Raw genomic sequence first — 19054 nt, forward strand, 5'->3', positions numbered from 1 at the left:
GAGTAGACATAAAATGAGCACATATAGTGCAGACATAAAAAATAATATAGCAATAAAATAGTTCTGGATTACTGTTTAGTTCAAAGTCATCTTTACCTTCTCTGTTTGGTATCCACAGTTTAAAACTCTCTATTTTACCGTTACTTACATGAAACCCTTAGGTTTAGCTTTGCTATGCTACACTTTTGAGCTACTTATCAACTCCATGATTTCAGTGGTGTCCCCCAGACAGGCACATACCACCACATTGTTGGGTCTAAAATGTAGATGATCATGGACACCTTTTTGTTTTTGTTGCAGCTGCTCCAGAATGTGTTTAGACCAGGCACAGCCATCTGACACACACAATATGCAAATCAATGTATTTCGAGGTCTGCTGCTGTGCATTAAAGCGACAATGTGTAATTTTTCTATTAATTAACGTCTGGAGGGTGTACAAAACAAATTGAGACCACCGGCACTTCAACACACGGCCTCTCCATCCTCAAATGGTCTGGTGAGACCAGCTTGGTCCTTCTCGTGACACCAGATGTGTGCCTAGAATGAACGAGACGTGATGAGTTTCTTTACCCACAGAACGCACTGTATTTTCTGCAACAATGGAAAACAAACCTCCACCACCAAGAAACCGAGCAAAGATGAGAAATGTATTGAAAACACAGTACCGCTCGCAGCCAGCAGGTGCCACAATTACACATTATCGCTGTAAGCATAGTAGTTTGTGAGTGTGGATGTTTCTTTGATGCTGTATGTCCAAGAGGCTGCACCCGGTATGTATTGATGTTTTTTTTTTTTTTTTTTTTTTTGTCATGCTTTTTATGCTATGCTAATCAGTCCCCCTCTCTCTTTGTCCAGGATGACCATCCTGCCCCCCACCGAGAAGCTGAAGGTGGTGCTGGAGAAGATCAGGGAGTTCCACCAGCGTTTCACAGAGGAGTTCTCATAACCCTTCAGATCCACCTCAGGATCCATAAAGACTTATATCCATCGCATCCATCTCAGTCATCCAGCACACAGTGCTCGTGTCATCTCAAGTGCCTCGCTGTGCCTGAAGCAGCATTACTATGACAACACAACCTCCTCTGTCTCCCCCTAGTGTCCAAGACTGTTCACTGCAATATTGAGGGGTACTTTGCAGTGAATGAGCTGTATGAAGGTGGTGTTGGTCCAAGGAGGGAAATGCGTCACAAAACAAAGACAATCCAAGGCACTCTTCCAAAAGTTAAACAAGCTTAATAAAAGGCTAGTTCATAATGGAATAAAAATACAAAACATGTTTCGGTTTGTCTTTTTTATTCTTCCATTATGAACTAGCCTTTTATTATATAAATGGTAAATGGACTGTATTCATATATAGGGCTTTTATCCAAAGCGCTTTACAACATATGCTTCACATTCACCCATTCACTCACACACGGATGATGGAGGCAACCATGCAAGGTGCCAACCCGCTCATCATGGGTTGTCATATCTTTGCTCAAGGACACTTCCAAGGACATGCTGCCTCGGGAACCTTTCCGATTACCAGACGACCGCTCTACCTGTCGCCCCCATCTGGTAGAAGACACAGGTTGTCAAACTGCAAGTTACTAAAGCTTGTTTACATTTTGGTAGAGTGCCTTGGATCTGCTTTGTTTTTTTTATGTCAGCATCGACAGTGTTTTTAAGACGATATCCATATTGTAGACTATTGCTTAGTCTTTGTCATCAATGATGCCAGTACTACTGTATCTACTCTAGCCAATCGGGTTATGCAGCCAAACCATATAGTCTAGATGGAAACATAGGTCCACCTGCATGGTCTGGATTTTCTTTCGTCACATGTTTTTTCTTAATCCTTGAAGTGTCTATTTTAAGATTTTAACAGGTTGAAATAATGTCCCATGGGGTTTATTTTTAACCCTTTATTACACTTATCCTGAACGAAAACCTGAAAAAGAAAACAGCATAACTTTTGAAGTTAACAACATATAGAGACAAATTAAAACATTTTCCCAAACAATATTGACCCAAGGAATTCAGTAAATTGTTATTTTTAAGATTCAAACACATCTCGATTCGACAAGAAAATGCAAAAAAAGCTGAACATTTTTAGATCACATCTCTATTTTCCCACTTTACTCAAATGTAGTCCATCAGATGAGATAAATTTGAGGTTAGTATTGGAAATACAATGTTAATAAAGATTGTATCATGCTGTTATGCCCTAAATATTGTAGATTGTGTAAACAAGGCCAAAAGTGAAAGACTAATGTGAAAAAACGAATTCGTCCTACATAGACAAATTAACACATTTTCCTATACAATTTGAAATCCAAATCCAGTGAAATATGTTTTGTTAAGGTTCAAACAAAGTACTATTACAGTACATCTTCTCTGTTGGCACAACATTAAAACCTAAACTACTAATCATCATCATCATCAAAGTCTCTCTCCAATCTCCATCCTCATCACTCGTACTCTCCATCCGCCTCATCCACTTTGTTTTGCATAATCTGCCTCCTTATTAAAAGCTTCTTGCTCTTCATGACCAACCTCTCTATATACCGATGATCCTCCTCTACCATGTCAGCATGACCAACCTCTCTATATACTGATGATCCTCTACCAGCATGACCAACCTCTCTATATACTGATGATCCTCCTCTACCATGTCAGCATGACCAACCTCTCCATATACTGATGATCCTCTACCAGCATGACCAACCTCTCTATATACTGATGATCCTCCTACCATGTCAGCATGACCAACCTCTCCATATACTGATGATCTTCCTCTACCAGCATGACCAACCTCTCCATATACTGATGATCCTCCTCTACCACATGACCAACCTCTATATATACTGATGATCCTCCTCTACCACATGACCAACCTCTATATATACTGATGATCATCCTCTACCACATGACCAACCTCTATATACTGGTGATCCTCCTACCAGCATGATGATTTAGTAGTTTAGGGTTTAATGTTGTGCCAACAGAGAAGATGTACTGTAATCGTACTTTGTTTGAACCTTAAAACATTTCACTGGATTTCACATTGTATAGGAAAGTGTTAATTTGTGGACGAATTAGTCTTTTCACATTAGTCTTCCACTTTTGGCCTCGTTTACATAATCTACAATATTTAGTGCATAACAGCATGATACAATCTTTATTAACATTGTATTTCCAATATTAACCTCAAATTTATCTCATCTGATGGACTACATTTGAGTAAAGTGGGAAAATAGAGATGTGATCTAAACATTCAGCTTTTTTTGCATTTTCTTGTCCTGAAATAGAATCAAGATGTGTTTGAACCATGCAGGTGGACCTATGTAGCTAATGTAGGACATGTTGTTCTCCTGCTCACCAGTAGAGGGCGCAATTATAAAAAGGTACTGCAAGGGAACATTTTATATTTTAAGTCTTGAAACGCATCTCAGAATGTAGCTATTTTTAACTGTTGAAATTGTTCTTAAAATTTCAAAAAATAAAAATACAATTTAAGTTAATTCCTACGCCCTCCTCTTTGAAGTAGCTGGATTTTTCCTAGACGCACAAAATTAGATTCTTTGCCCACAGGTTTGATGCTTTAACAGGTCTACCTAAAGATCACGCTATGCTGTTTTTTTACAGAGCCACCAAACAACTTGTAATTTTTTAAATTTTATTTAAAAAGACTTAGAAATCTCTAACACAGTGCTTACATGCTTTTACAGAACTGGGAACAAAGGCAGAATCTCTCGGCATAAACAGAAACTAAATCTCTCGGCATAAACAGAAACTAGAACAAACGGTTGGACAGTGATCCCAGCATGTCAGGAACGCCCTCCTCCGTCAGTCGTAGTCACACGGCAGCCATTTTGCTCTTATGTCATGCATGCTCAGGTTGGGATTACAACCAAATAAGCTTTGAATAGCTCTACAAAAATATTATTCTGTTCACTGCAGAGCGGAGGGACTGAAAGACTCATGTTACTGACCAAACACTATCAGTGATGGCTGTCAGAATGTAGAGCTGTTCCAAAACGTATTTGGTTGGGATCCTCCCAACCTGATCATAAGAGCAAAACGGCCACCGTGTGATTACGGCCAACGGCCTTCCCCCTCACCTTCGAAACAAACAACAAAAAAAGGTCTCCAGACCCAAGGACTCTGCACTAGGATGATAAAAAGTTCTTAGCGACCAGTCAAGAGAGGAACCCTCAAAGTTCCTCTTTCCTCTGTGAGAGCTTCGTGGAGTGCTGTTCCAAGAACCTGCTGAACCCTTCTATCGTTCTGTCCCCGCCCTCGAATTTGATTGGCTGCTGCTTGGCGTTGCTCGGCGCCAGGTATATGGTGGGGAACCCTTCCGTCTTGTAGGCGTCGTGTGGCACGTCGTTGGCCGTGGCGTCCATCTTGGCGATCACCAGGTCCTTCTCGCCCTTGTACTTCTTGGCCAGGGCAGTGTAGTCGGGCTCCAGCTTCTTGCAGTGGCCGCACCACGGCGCGTAGAACTCTATCAGGACGTCCTTCTTGGTGTCCATGACGATGTCGTCGAAGGTGTTCCCGACCACGACCTTCACCGGTGCCTTGTTGCTCTTGGGCAGCGGTTGGGACTTGATGATGGGCTTTAACTTACCTGTGGAAAGGGCGACATGCAGAAGGTGAATTAAGAGGAGATAAGATATTCCGGGTGTCATAGCAGCACGGGGGAGGGGAGGTACAGGTATGGGCAGGGAAATGGTAGAAATATAGGCAATACAAATGATAAATGAACAGTGTAAACAATATAATTAACTGAATATAAAAATATAAGAAAAGAATGTGAATTATATTTATAACCTATTTCAACTACAAAAATGTTTACATACAGTTACGATTTTGTATGAGATCTCACGGTGTTCCATTACTCGTACCAATTGAACACCACAGATACCACAAATTTTTCTATGAAAGAGATACATTGGGAGGTTTTGTATCAAGTTTTTATTATCAATTACTAACGTCCTCGTATGAAACCCTTCAAATAGACACTGTCTGGAGGAGGGGTATACCAGACCTGGAATATGACTTTGATTGGCAAGGAGCCTGGGCAAATGTCCGACTTACATCAAGGAACCCGGATCATCAACAAATCAATCTGAACTATATTCACAGAACATACTTGACTCCTATAAGGCTGTGCAAAATGGGGCTTATACAAGACTCCAAATGCTCCCAATGTACAAATGGGGACGAAGGAACATTTATGCACATGTATTGGGACTGCCCACCAGTTAAGGCATTCTGGAAAGATGTGTCCCAACAATTATCAACACTCGTATTTTGGAATATACCTGTACACCCCGCGGTATTACTATTGAATGATGTTTTTGAGTTTGCAGTGAATCCACAACTAAAAAGATTGGTTTTATCGGGTATCACAGTAGCTAAAAAACTGATCGCATCACGTTGGTTTCAACCGGAAAAAATGTGCAGAAAAGTGTGGTTTCTTACATATCTTGATGTGATATATCAAGAAATATCTACAGCAAGAATTCTGGGGCTCAATGAATCCAAAATGTCAATGTGGTTAGAAGTGGTGGAGAGAATAAAAGCTAGCTTATAATGGTGGTGTCTGGTTAGGAGTGAGGGATAATGGAGGTACTATCCAAGAGGGGGTCTGGGAGGGGGGGGTTTGAGCTGGAGCATATGTGTGTAGGGTTTTAGAAAATAGGTATTAGGGGTATATTATATACTAACATTTATATAATTGTAATTTCGCTGGATATACACTGTATACGGCTAAAATGTTATTATAGACTATTTTTGTTTTATCCTGTTTCTGTACTTGCATATATTATAACCACCTTTACTGAAAGTTTCATTATGCATTGTGTGTTGAGTACTGACTTTTAATAATTTTTTGTTTTGCAATAATAAAAAAAAATATAAAAAAAAAAAATGTTTTTTTTGTAAATCTATGAAAGTTAACTGAAAGGAAGGATCCGTTGATGAGTCACACTTTTCATACAATGCAACACACACTGAAGTAGATCTACTGTATAGTCACTCAAAAACATGCATTTGATCGTTCCCTGGGCCAGTCATGTTGAGTACTTCACACCTTCAGCATCTCCAACACCACCCATGACCACACTGTCACTCTGCCAACTTCCTGTTTCCTGCTGCAGACCACGCCCCCCAAGGGAACTACAGCTGTGTTTACCATGTCTATGGTTTCTCTCATAACTTCTCAGAGAGCGAGCTCCTCTCTCTCTCTCTCTCTCTCTCTCTCCATCACACTCTCCTCTGCCAGCTTTCATCATCTACTACACATCATGTGGGCTTTCACATTAGTCAACGTCTGCACGTCTATGGAGTAGAATGGAACATTATGGTGGTGTTCTACAGGGGCACCATTGAATCCATTAATGGTATTGTACGTGCTGTTGCATAAATACTCATGATAATTCATTGATTATTCATGTAAATTCATTGGTCAACAGTTAAAAGTAATAAGGCACAAAATCTCACAAGAGTGTTACATTTAAGAGCGGAAATGACAGAACTGGCGCTCTCTAATGGACTTCAGGTGAGCAGGTGTATCACGCTGCTCCACAAGATTTAAGTTACAATTATTGACGTCTGAAGTTGAAGCAGACATTCAAAAGAACTTTCCAAGGACTCATAAGAACTTCTTTTCATGACAAGCGGCCAACAAGTTCTCACAGCGTGAGGAGGGACGAGGAGGTGTGGATCATGAGTCCAAAGAATAAACGCCCCTCCCTCAATGGTTTTACCTGGTTAAATAGAAAACCCTTCATCTCAATGGTTTTACCTGGTTAAATAGAAAACCTTTAATCTCAATGGTTTTACCTGGTTAAATAAAAAAAAACTTTAATCTCAATGGTTTTACCTGGTTAAATAAAAAACCTTTAATCTCAATGGTTTTACCTGGTTAAATAAAAAACCTTTAATCTCAATGGTTTTACCTGGTTAAATAAAATAAAACTTTAATCTCAATGGTTTTACCTGGTTAAATAAAGGTTAAATGAAATTAATGAAATTACATACCTTTCTTGAAGGCCATGACGAAGTCGCTCAGCACCTCCGAGTCGAACTCCTCGGGATCCATGGCGAACCTCTTGCCTCCCTCTCCCAGAATGGCCACGCTCACCTCCTCGCCACTCTCGCTCAGACCCAGACCCTTCAGCTCATCGGCGTAATCCTCCTCGTCGGCGATGGCGAAGGTGTACTCCGGAAAGTCCTTGGCCACCTCCAGCACCTTGGACCTCCAGAACTGAGTGGCTAGGAAGGGAGAGATGTTTATTTGTTTATTATATGGATCCCATTAGTCCACAGTCCACCCATGACGACTCTTCCTGGGGTCCGAACACATCATTTAAAACATTGGAGTAATAACGGGGCGACAGTGGCTCAGGAGGTAGAACGGTCATCTGGTGATCGGAAAGGTACCCGTTCGATGTGTCCTTGAGCAAGACACTTAACCCCTAATTGCTCCCGATGAGCAGGTTGGCACCTTGCATGGTCGCCTCCGCCGTCGGTGTGTGAATGGGTAAAATGTGAGGAACAAATTGTAAAGCGCTTTGGATAAAAGCGCTATATAAATGCACCATTTAATAACAAAATAATAGAAACATAAAACATTTTAGATCGAGTACATTCTCAATATCTGCAAAATGCCCATTTGTATGCCGATGACACAATTGTGTACTGTATTGCTGACTGTACAGTTCAAGAGTCCGAAATATTAACTTCGATAATGTGCGGATATCTACAGTCAGTGGCTGTGGCTCTTGTATAGAGAGTCACTGAGTATAAATATCTTGGCCTGTGGCTTGAAGAGAAATGTACATTTAAGTACCATGTGGCTAATATTGCCTCTAAACTGTGACAGAAAATTGGTTTCCTGTACAGAAAAAAAAATTGTTGAATCAGTCTTCTTATCGGTTTTGGATTATGGTGATGAAATGTATAGGCATGCTGCGGCATCAACTCTTAAACCTCTGGATTCTGCACATCACTCGGCTCTTAGGTTTATTACTGGTGAGAGATATGATACTTACCATTGTGTCCTGTATGATCGGGTGGGTTGGCCTTCTCTTGCAGAAAAGCGCAACAAACACTGGTATTTATTTATTTGTAAAGCCCTTATTGGTAAACAACCTGTTTATATATCTTCACTCTGTCTAAGAATATGTCTTTCTACCATTACCCTGCCCATACCATGCTTCTATGACGCCCGAATTTCCCCAAGGGGATCAATAGAGGAACATCTTAGAAATATACCTTTCCTGTAGTCGAAGCTGAAGTCCACCCCGTAGTAAACCACGACCAGCGGCCTGCTGGTGTAGCGCTTGGCATCGTTACTCTGCTTCCTGTGGCCGACCAGAGGCAACACGTGCTTCTTAAAGAAGTCCTGGACGTCGGACACGGCGGTGGAGTCCTGGAAGGTGAATGAAAACATTAAAACCCTCCGACAAAGAACCATAATCATCAATGAATGTACACAAGGCAACTGAATGTTGCTCGATTTGTGACAGGGCTGTGACAGGGCTGTGACAGGGCTGTGACAAGGCTGTGACAGGGCTGTGACAAGGCTGTGACAAGGCTGTACTGAACAACGGGGGGAAAGCACGACGTACCTCGATGGTGAGCGTGTGTGAATCCAACTCGTGTTTGGAGTGGAACTTCTCTGGCTGAACCATGACGACCTGCCCAGGGGAGGCCTTCAGCAGCTTGGCCACATCAGAGCTGAAGGAATGGAGGAACTTGAAGTCCTCTCTCAGATTGTTACCTATGGTGGACACAGAGACGTGTCCAGAGCCAAATACAGGTACATGAGACATAACCGACCGGAAATCGTCACCGCAAACATCTTGGCTAGGCAAACGGCAGGTGATTGTAATCGAATGAACAGGTGATGACCGTTAAGTAACAACCACTGCGTTGTTAAATGTAGAGCTGAAACGATTCCTCAAGTAACTCGATTACAAAAGAAATCATACAGCGGATTAGATGCAGTCTGCATTTGGAAGAGAAAATGACTGATCTAGATATTTCAAGATTCTAGGTCATACTTCCGCGCACTGCAAGTAAGCCTGTGGGTGACGGAGATTTAAAAATTTACATAAATCACATAAATCAAGATATTTTGGCACAAAATGTGTCAATGTCTGCACTTTTATTTTGAAGGCCAATTGTGAAAATAATTCACATGTACCGTTGTTACATCTTCCCAACTAGAATGAACTCCGTCCCGTACTTACAGGCCTCCATGTAGAGCTCGTAGGCGGTGTCCTGCTCGGAGGAGAACACGCCCACTATGACAGCGTCATCTCCATCCTTAATGAGCTCCTGCACCTGCTTATTGGTCTGGACCTGCTTAGAGGGAGGCCCCGCCTGCTCGCTCATGTAGTCAACGATACCTGGAGGGGAAGACATGCACGTACTGTAGATCAGCTATGACCTCTGACCCAGAGGAAAACGAATGAAAATACATATATATATGACCTTTGACCCAGAGGAAAACTAATGAAAATACATACATATACATCTATGACCTCTGAAAATACATAAATAATTATATATATATATATATATATACATATTCTAGTATGTATTTAGTATTTGTGATTTTGACTACCTAAATGTTTATTGTGAGCTATCTCCGATCTGTAATGCTGAATTTCCCTCGGGATCAATAAAGTACTTCTATTCTATTCATATATATCTATGACCTCTGAACCAAAAAGGAAAACTAATGAAAAAGAAAAGATAATACATTTTTCTTCTCCAATATTTTCCTTTTTGGTTCAGAGGTTATATATATATATATATATATATATATGACTTCTGAACCAAAACAAATTAAAGAATAATAATATATCTTTTTTATTAAATCACAATCTGCATGCACAAAAAAGTGACCAGCGGTATAAAGGCTACTCTAGTAGCAACAGCTCCACCTAGAGGAGAAGATGTGTAACTCCACCCATTGAGTGAAACCTACCAAAGTTCTCTCTGGGTCCGTTGTACTCAAACATCTTGCCCTTCCTGAAGATCTTCAGGGTGGGATAGCCGGACACCTCGAAGCGCGTGGCGATGTCGTTCTCCACGGTAGCGTCCACCTTGGCCACCAGGATGGGAGGGGAGCGCTTGCTCAGCTCCTGGGCCGCCTTCTCTAACTCCGGAGCCAAGGTCTTACAGTGACCACACCTGGGGGGCACATTCACAGGAAGCCAGCGATGACGCGTAAATGGTGCGTTTAAATAGTGCTTTTATCCAAAGCGCTTTACAAAAGGTGACCATGCAAGGTGCCAACCTGCTCAGCAGTTAGGGGGTCTTGCTCAAGGACACTTCGATGCACTGCCGGGCAGAGCGGGAATCGAACCGGGAACCTTCAGATTACCAGACGACCGTTCTACCTCCTTGTCATGTTAAAGACAATTCTCTTCATTATCAATATAGTTTTTATTATTAACAGTCTGGTGTCAAAAACGGACTTTAAAGCCACTGAAGCCAGTATTTTCATCAAGTTCATTCTGTCAGTGATCGATGGTGAGAATTAGGGCTCGTGTCCATATAGCATTTCTTTCTGGGCGCCAGCGTCTTTTTTCAATTGTTCCCAATGAGGAGTGAGTGTTCAGCAGCGGGCCGCCTGGAGGAAAAGGGCTGCACCTGCTCAATTTCTTTCAGAGCACCCACCTTTTTTGTGCGGCCGCTATGAGCCTTTCTAGCTGAAAACAGGAACTCTTCTGAAAGGCGCCGGTGCCGTCACACCTTTTCAGACAACCAATCATATCCTCCTCATAATCTCTTTCCCTGCTTCAAATCCAAATACCTTTGTGCCATGTTCCATAATTGAAAGTATATTCTGCACACGTACATTTTACATGGTATAATGTTGTTGTCGGGATGTTTTATGGCAGATGAGATAGGTCACTATCAAACCCCACCCTCTTTTCCCCATCCTCCAATTGCAACTGTTGCTTCCCTCAGACAAACTTGGTTATCAGAGGGAAGAGACAGTTGTGGAGGAACAAGGAAAAGAGGGCAGGGTTTGAAATATGTCAATCTGGAAGACATGATAGAATTCCCTTATAATATTGCCCTTTGCCCCTGTATATCACCTAAACAACAACTACTACTTGTACTACAGTTAAGACTGGTACTTGGAAGTATTATTATGGAAAGAGTTTCCCAAGGTGACCGACCATGGTGCGTAGAACTCCACCAGGATGATGTCGGCGTTGTCGACCGTCTCGTCGAAGTTGTCCTTGGTCAGGACTAGCGTGGCCTCGGGAGGGGGCTTCCAGTCCGGATGAGCCACCTCCTTCACTCGAGCCACAATGGCTGCAACAGACAGACAGTCGCAACATTAACAATGGCGTTAAAAGAAAAAGTAAGCAAGGGTAGTTGTTCATTCTCTACCTGAGCCACAATGGCTGCCACAGACAGGCAGTCGCAACATTAACAATGGCGTAAAAAGAGAAAGTAAGCAAGGGTGGTTGTTCATTCTCTACCTGAGCCACAATGGCTGCAACACAGCGCAGTTACTATATTAACATCGATCAGAATTTCTCAGTCCCGATACCGTTAACCTGAGCTTTGAGTATCTGCCAGTACCAACTACCAATCCATTACTTTTAATGAACAGTATAGACTTGGACCGTCATTTTGGAGTCATTGAATGAAAATGATTGAGATCTAATAAATGTTTCTCCATTAGAGTTAACGTGTCAGCGAATGCAGCAAATCAAGTCACTTTGCTTTGATTTCTGGCATGCGTTTCGTGGTATTGGATTTTAATATCGGGGAAAATCTCAAGATACCGATATTCTATTTTAGCCTGGTATCAGACCGATATCCCATACCAGTATCAGTATCGATGATTCCCTATTAACAATGGTGCCAAACGAAAACACCTGGGTTGACTTGGGGGTCAGACATGACTACACTACACTATCCACCAGAGGAATCAATTGGCTGCTTCTGCAATTAAAATACTAGTCTGCTAGCTTAGATGAACGTCCCATTTGAAAACAGGGCGAGTGTGAGCTAAATATAAGGCTGTGATCACATTGGATGCTTTTTTGAACGCGCCTGCTCCTTTTTTATATCGTTTTCAATGGTTTTGTTGCGACAGGCGTGCGTCTCCTCCAAACTACGTTCCCTGCGTTTTGGAAGCGGCGCTTTTTTGGGAGCTCTCGGTTGAAAAGGTTTAAACTTTAGCAGTGGGGCACACTGACATCAATGTCACCTTCTTGTTGATGGACCAATCAAATCAACCAAGGGGAGGGATTACAAATCTGAGGTATCTGAAGAGAAATTGACGGCAAAACAAAGCAATCGATAATGGAGGAAAAGCTAATTCAGCTAAGTCAGTTTCCAACAAACCTTGTTTGTACGAGTGAGCAGGTCTTACCACGGCCGAGATATGAACAGCAACGCATGGAGGGCTGTGAGTAGTAATGTATGTAACGTTAGCCGAGGTAGCAAATAATAGTAATCAGTGGTATCACTCGTTGTGCCCTGTGCGCTTCTCTATGTACACCGCTGTGTCTCGTGTTTGAGTGCAAGAAAAAGGCATCCAACCTGATCTAGGGCTGAGCCCAAACGTTCGAAGGTTCGGACTTCCTTCATTCATTACGTTGGCACTGGAATCTTAATTAATGGGTTCGAACCTCCGCTTAAAAAATATATGTTTTATGTATATTTTACACAAAAAATTAAAACAGAATGTGATATCAGAATATCACAGTACTATGTTGTGTTTCCAATAATTTGAAAGTCACGCATGAACACACAGACACAACACAGTCGAGGTGAGGAGGAGTCAAGTCAGTGGCGGCCGGTGCTACGTACAGTAGGAAGGGGGGGGTGAATTTTCTTTTTTAAATCAGTTGTGCAATAGTCAATTTTGGTGTGTTGTTTTTCTATACAATTCACTTATGACATAAGTCATATAGTTGCGCGAGTCTCGGAACGTGCGTACTGCGTGTGTGAGAGAGAGAGAGAGAGAGAGATATATCGCGGCCAGCCCACCCAGAGTGAAATGTATGCCTTGTGTATGTACTGTATGTGACAAATAAACCTCTTGAATCTTGCCATATTCAATCAGTTCAGTAACTACAGAACAGTACAGTTAGACTCACTTGTTTTGTGGTCCGGGCTTGAACTTTCCATGATAAAATGTGTTCATATAAATCCATTTGTTAGATCCAACACTGTCTGAATGTACAGTATCTCGTGATGATCTCTCAGACTCCTGAGAATACACTTCTTATTACCGAACCAGCTAAACGAGCCTAGCTAAGCTAACTCACTGAATCTGAAATGAAAATACTCCTGGCTCCTCCTCCAAGCATTATTTTTTGTCTGATGACTGACGAGTACAGTGGCGCAGAGCTTGCTTCGAGCGCTAGAAAACGCACCCAGAGACATCATATTTGAACACCCCGATAGGCGAAATGTATTTGCTTGATCCATTTACATTGGCTGCAGTGACGCCACCACTGTGCGCGTTAAGTCTATGCGCCCAGGTTTGGAGGTAGACGTCTATCAGGAGAGTGACGTCACGTGAATCACGCACAAAACAATGATTTATATTTGATATATTAACGTTATTGTGCATTTTAAACACAAACACTTAAAATTTGTAATTATTATTCATTTTAAACATGTTACTTTTAGGGGTCCATAATCTAAAATCAAAAAACACAATTTCTTCTTCTCCTTCTCTCTCCACCAGGGGGGGCGGTGCCCGAGCGCCCTCTATGGATGAGCCGCCACTGGGTCACGTCATACATTATCAGGAAATGAATCAATGCTATGCACGTTAGTCATGCTATGCGCGTTTAGCTTGCTAACATTAAGATAGCAGGAGCCGTCTGCCAACAAATGGACTACCATCCAAACGTTATTGAAGACTCCTGTGACCAGTAAGTAGGTAGAACTATTTTTGACCGTAGCAATATGCGCATATGTTCTACGTTATGCGTAAATGTGCGCTATGTGCCTACTCCAGGGATGCGGCTCTTTGCCCGTCAATGTGCGGCTCTTCCATCCATAAAAAAAAATAAAAATACAAAATATTATAATTTTTTTTTTTACTTTTTTTTTTTTTTATGTCACTCATTCCACAAGGACGTAGAATAAACATTTAATTTCTTTTTTAAATGGTCCATTTGCATGTTCTTGGTATCTGAATCTAGGGAATTTCTCCACCATTTTTCATCATATTGCAACACCGTTTTTTGCAAGACGTTCACAGAAAGGTAGAGAAACTAACTGCGTTCTGTTTTATGGCAATAACGTTCAGGTTTGTGGGAGATAATCCCAAAAAATAAGAGAAATAAAAAAGTTAATCCAGAAGTCAGATGATTGACAGGGGCTGGTGTGAGCTGGGTAGGGTCGTTTTTCAAAATTTGAAAGCCCTGCGTCTCTTCCTTCAAAAGACTACACTCACTTTTGGATGTGCCACTTCCTCCTGTCAATATGCGCCGGTTTCCGACTCAATGCCCTGAGATTTCTATAATCTTATATTTCACTAATAACAGTTAAAATAATTGGTAACCAAACGTAATGCTGAAAATATACACTTTTACTGTATATCTCGGGCTTAAGAGGTTAACCCTGTGAGGCCCAAATTAAAAAGACATTAGCAACTTCAGAGGCCAGAGGGTGGGACATAATAAACACATTTACTATCAAATAGCATTGTGAGGCTGAACAACAGGACCAATTGACTATACATGTGCTTAAATGGGAACTATCTTATAAATGGCCTTTTCAGCGTTTAGCATTGTTTCCTAGCTATGTGGACTTATATTAATATGATCTATGTCTCTAATTCTCATATTGGCGCATTTTTCCAATTCTCCTCTCACAATATTCACCCTCACTGAACTGAGTCATCTGAAAATTTGCATATCTGTGATGTCAGAGATTTCTCAGCTGCATAATAATGTGGCAGTTGATGTGGCAGTTGGCACCAGGCCACACAGTGGTTGGAGCCCAGCCTGAGTCAAAACGGCTTAAGATCTTGAGATAGAAAAATGCGTTTTTTGAGTACTTGATTAGAAATACAAACCGTACGTTAAATCTAGAGGAAGGAAGGACGTGGTACTTACCTCACCATTTGAAAAAAACCTAGGTGTTCCATAGACTCACAGGAATTGTGTAAAAGTGCCCAAATAGTGAAAGAAATAGTCAAATAGTTCCCCTTTAACATTTTTTAAATAAACATTTTTTTTAAATGGCTAAAAGTGATTTTGTAATTTTGCAACCGTGGGTCTCACAGGGTACTTTTAACCCTGTGAGGCCCAAATAAAAAAGACATTAGCAACTTCAGAGGCCAGAGGTGGCCATCGGCGTATTTAGACCACTATCAGTAGGGCACGTACGATTTTCTTTAGACTGTGGCTTGGAACCTTCAATAGTAGATGATCGCAATGTTTATACTTTGTATATAAGGAGGAGGACCTTGAAATCAATTCTAAATGTTACCGGAAGCCAGTGTAGGTTATTTACTTATAACTTTGGGTTTGATCCAAGGAGTAAGTTGCCCCATATTGCTCTGTAACATTTCTCTTTTTGTTATAGGACCGACTAGTAGGATTTCAGTTTTGCCCTCATTTAATTTTAGGAAGTTGTTCGTCATCCATTTGTTTATTGCTAAGAGACAGGCGGAAATGGAGTTTATAGCTGTGTGATAATTTGGTTCAGCGGAGATGTACAATTGTGTGTAATCTGCGTAACTATGGAAACATACATTGTGCTTTCTAATGATGTCTCCTCAATGTTCAATGTTCAATGCAATGTTCAATGCAAGTAAAGCACTTTAAAGTATGACTAAATGCTTTCTTGACTATATATATAGTAACTGTTCCAAAATGCATAGATTTCTATGTATTTTAGGGGTTTGGGGGGCTAGCTCTTTTTAATATAAATGTCAGATTGTTTTATTTATTTCATAGATTTCTATGCATTTCAGGAGTTTGGGGGGCTGGCTCCCCCAAATAATTAAATAACATAACCCTAACCTAACCCTAAAACCGAAATAAAGTTTAAAAAAAATAGTTACAAAATCCACCCATTTTCGCCCACAAACCGGCCAAAACCGGCCAAATTTTTTCCGCGGTCGCGCTACGCGCGCCCTCTTCATCGTTTTTGGTGCCCTTCTGTGCCCTACTGAAGTGCTGGGTCGAGATACGCCCCTCACCTATAAACACATGAAGGGTGCCGTGACTGAAAAAAAAGGTTGAGAAACGCTGGCATATGGTGTGGCTCTTTGTGGTACCACAGTAATTTTTGTGGCTCTTAGTCTCCGACTGGTTGGCCACCCCTGGCCTACTCGAAGAACTGACCGAGAAAAATTATTTAGGAGCACATGCGACAGTTCGATGACCTAAACTAATGTTAGCGGCTAATGTCAACCAAGCTGGTCCCCGAGAGGTTTATTTCTCCTACAGTGAGGATTAGTGTGAGTGAGTCTCTCATGATTAAAAACGATGGTTCAAAGGTCCGTTCGAAAAACCCTGCCGAAGTTAGAATCCTAAAAACAGGCTTCGGGGACAGCTCTAATCTGATCACAACCTAAAGGCTGTGATTGAATTAAACATAACATTTTCACTTAAGTTAGTAGCATGTGATGGAAAAACACGCATTCCATTTGCTCGACGTCTCCCCCTACCGTTTTCATTTCTTTCTCCATCGTAATTGACAGGCTCCCCCTTTTTCAGGATTTTGAAGGTGGGATAACCAGACACTTCGAACCTGCTGCCCAGGGAACTGGCCTTGGTTGCATCCACCTTGGCCACGAGGATAGGGGGGTCGTTTTCTTTCAGAATCTGGGCGATTTTCTCGTACTCTTGGACGAACTGTTTGCAGTGACCACACCTAGAGGGAGGAGCAAAAAGCAGAGAAGGATCCATGAGTGATAAAGACAAGCAGGGATGTGAGAAAGAGACAGACAACATATTTGCCAACGTAGTATAATATAGGAGTAGTCATTTGGACAAACATAGTTTTGATGCCCTCGTGGTATTTATTCAACAACCCGGCTGACTTGACTCTAGATCCTAATCAGTTTTTTATTTCCCCATCCGTTTTTTACTTCCCCAACCAGAAAGACTTCAATTCATTCAATCAATCAATCTGCACGGTGATTGATTGAATGAAAATTTTATTAACAAATTGCAGAATGGGTACAATACAGTACGGCTCAATACACACAATTGTTAAGGGGATGCAGACCAGAGAAAGACTTTCCTCTTGTTTACATCAGGGTCCCCCATTTTCAATTCATCATGAATTGTAAGTAAGTGTGCAACTTGCTCCGTGCAATCCATTCTTTGTGGATCTAGCCCGAATTTAAAACAGGTTTGAAACATGCTTAAGACAGGCTTTTCTTACCCAGGTATGATTAACTTACCATGGAGCGTAGAACTCAACCAATACTGTGTCTTTGTCCTCTATGAATGTGTCAAAGTTGTTGTCGGTGAGGACCAGCACTCCATTCTCCTCCTTCACTTCAGTACCATCTTCATCGTCGTCTTCCTCCTCGTCACTGTCATCATCGTCAGCCTCTTCTTCCACCTCTGCAATAAAAGCACAAAAGGACATAGACTGATTATGGCTGATGAGGGGATATAATGTTATTAATGCCCAATACTATCAGTAAGGTAACGGCGCTAATTGAGAAGCAGATACAACAAACAGATACAAGGGTAATATAAGTTTCTTTGACAGCCAGTTTAGTACTAATAGATAGGCTTAATATTAATAACATCTAGAGCAAAAGCAAGCATTACAAATCCAGTAAACGACGTTTGCCAGCTAGTTAGCCGGCTTGCTAACAAGACTAATGTGTACACCTAGCCAATTTGCAGGCAGATTACTAGCAGCTCACAAAGCCAGCGGCGTCAACGCTGTGCTATGAAAGCAACATTCCAATAAGCGAAATAGGAATAAGTTACCATCTTCTTCACATCTGATGACAGTTGCAAAATGGGCAACGCCGAGCAACACAACTAACAGCAGTGCGATCCTCCTCATTTTCAGCAGACTCCAGTGGGACGCAATCCGTGCAACGTGAAATCTTCTCGCTTGGTTTAACTATCTAGCTACTTAAACCGGTGTGAATGTCTTCAAATACTGATCGCTAACCGCCGCGTTGCTTGGGTCAGATAAATGCTGGTCTGTGGTGATGGTGGTGGTTTGTGGGTTTCACTCAAACTCAACACTTTGGAGACCACGTGACGCACCCGGACTTGTCTGACTTGCCACGTTCTCATTGGTCCTCCATCATCCGCTTCCTTCCAATCGTGTTCCGCCACTCAACCCCTGGATGTTGCACGTTGGAGAGTGGCCATTGGACAGCTTTGTTAAGTTTAAAGTTTTGTTTTATTTGACACATTCACATATAATAAAGTACATGTGAAATGCTTGGTTCTGAGAATGTGCTTCATACAGTAAAAAGAATAAAGACCCAACAATGTACAAAATATACAATACAAACAACAAACAAAAACAAAAGTATAAGCTAAAGTACAAAATGCAAACAATGAGGTACAAAATGCCAACTTAAAAAATGCATAATGCAAAAATGAGGTATGGATGTAGTGCAACTCTGTTTGTAATAAATAGATACAAATATTGTGTAGTGTTAAGTGTTTAAAGTGTCTAAAGTGAATGTTAAAGGTGAGTGTTAACACATTGGTCGCCAAGAACGACTTACGCCGTTTTTGCCCGCCATGCGTTGAACGCCAACAACGGCATAAATCGTTTTTGGGATCAATATTTCATTTTTTCGCCATGGCATAATTCATCCAGTCTCCCTCCGGACTGCAGCGGCACCCTGTATGAGATTGCAACGTCTCAATACCGCCGCCTGGTGGATGGTCGGGTGAGTTACACTCTCGCCAAAACCAGAAGTGGTGCTGGTTTTACGATTTACGATACCTTTTAATGAATTGAAAGATCTGTATAATTTAAGAGATAGTGAATTCATGTTGTACTTTCAGTTGAGATCTGTAGTAAGATCAGTATCCATGAAAAATAGAGATATGGGGAT

At 41.5% G+C, this 19054-nt stretch overlaps 2 protein-coding genes across 3 annotated transcripts in view; one reads left to right on the forward strand and one right to left on the reverse strand.

Annotated features, from left to right (window-relative positions):
* The window catches only part of LOC311238466 (alanine aminotransferase 2-like), a 43774-nt gene extending 41116 nt beyond the window's left edge, over positions 1-2658 (forward strand). For both annotated transcript variants that reach the window (XM_084326547.1, XM_084326548.1), the window contains one exon: positions 856-2658. In XM_084326547.1, coding sequence (XP_084182673.1) covers positions 856-946 — 91 coding nt within the window. In that variant the 3' untranslated portion in view covers positions 947-2658. The remainder of the gene's footprint in view (positions 1-855) is intronic.
* A 959-nt stretch (positions 2659-3617) lies between these two features.
* On the reverse strand, positions 3618-18210 carry pdia4 (protein disulfide isomerase family A, member 4). The gene is made up of 10 exons (XM_084326546.1): positions 17958-18210; positions 17414-17579; positions 16673-16878; positions 11193-11331; positions 9989-10194; positions 9246-9404; positions 8622-8773; positions 8266-8422; positions 7030-7263; positions 3618-4612 (listed from the first exon to the last, which is right to left on the reverse strand). Exons 1-10 carry the CDS (start codon positions 18034-18036, stop codon positions 4197-4199), a joined length of 1914 nt encoding a protein of 637 aa, XP_084182672.1. The 5' UTR covers positions 18037-18210; the 3' UTR covers positions 3618-4196.
* Positions 18211-19054: the final 844 nt, after the last annotated feature.

The sequence above is a fragment of the Notolepis coatsorum genome, assembly GCF_963971535.1.
Source record: "Notolepis coatsorum genome assembly, chromosome: 12".
NCBI classification, from domain to species: Eukaryota; Metazoa; Chordata; class Actinopteri; order Aulopiformes; family Paralepididae; genus Notolepis; species Notolepis coatsorum.

What these genes read in the sequence shown, in the direction of transcription:
- pdia4 (XM_084326546.1), bottom strand. Translation starts at nt 18,036, where the DNA reads ATGAGGAGGATCGCACTGCTGTTAGTTGTGTTGCTCGGCGTTGCCCAT. An exon ending in GTGGAGTTCTACGCACCATG is followed by an intron (nt 10,195 to 11,192) that starts GTCGGTCACCTT and finishes TGTGCCCCCCAG; the next exon opens with GTGTGGTCACTGTAAGACCT. An exon ending in CGGACCCAGAGAGAACTTTG is followed by an intron (nt 9,405 to 9,988) that starts GTAGGTTTCACT and finishes CTTCCCCTCCAG; the next exon opens with GTATCGTTGACTACATGAGC.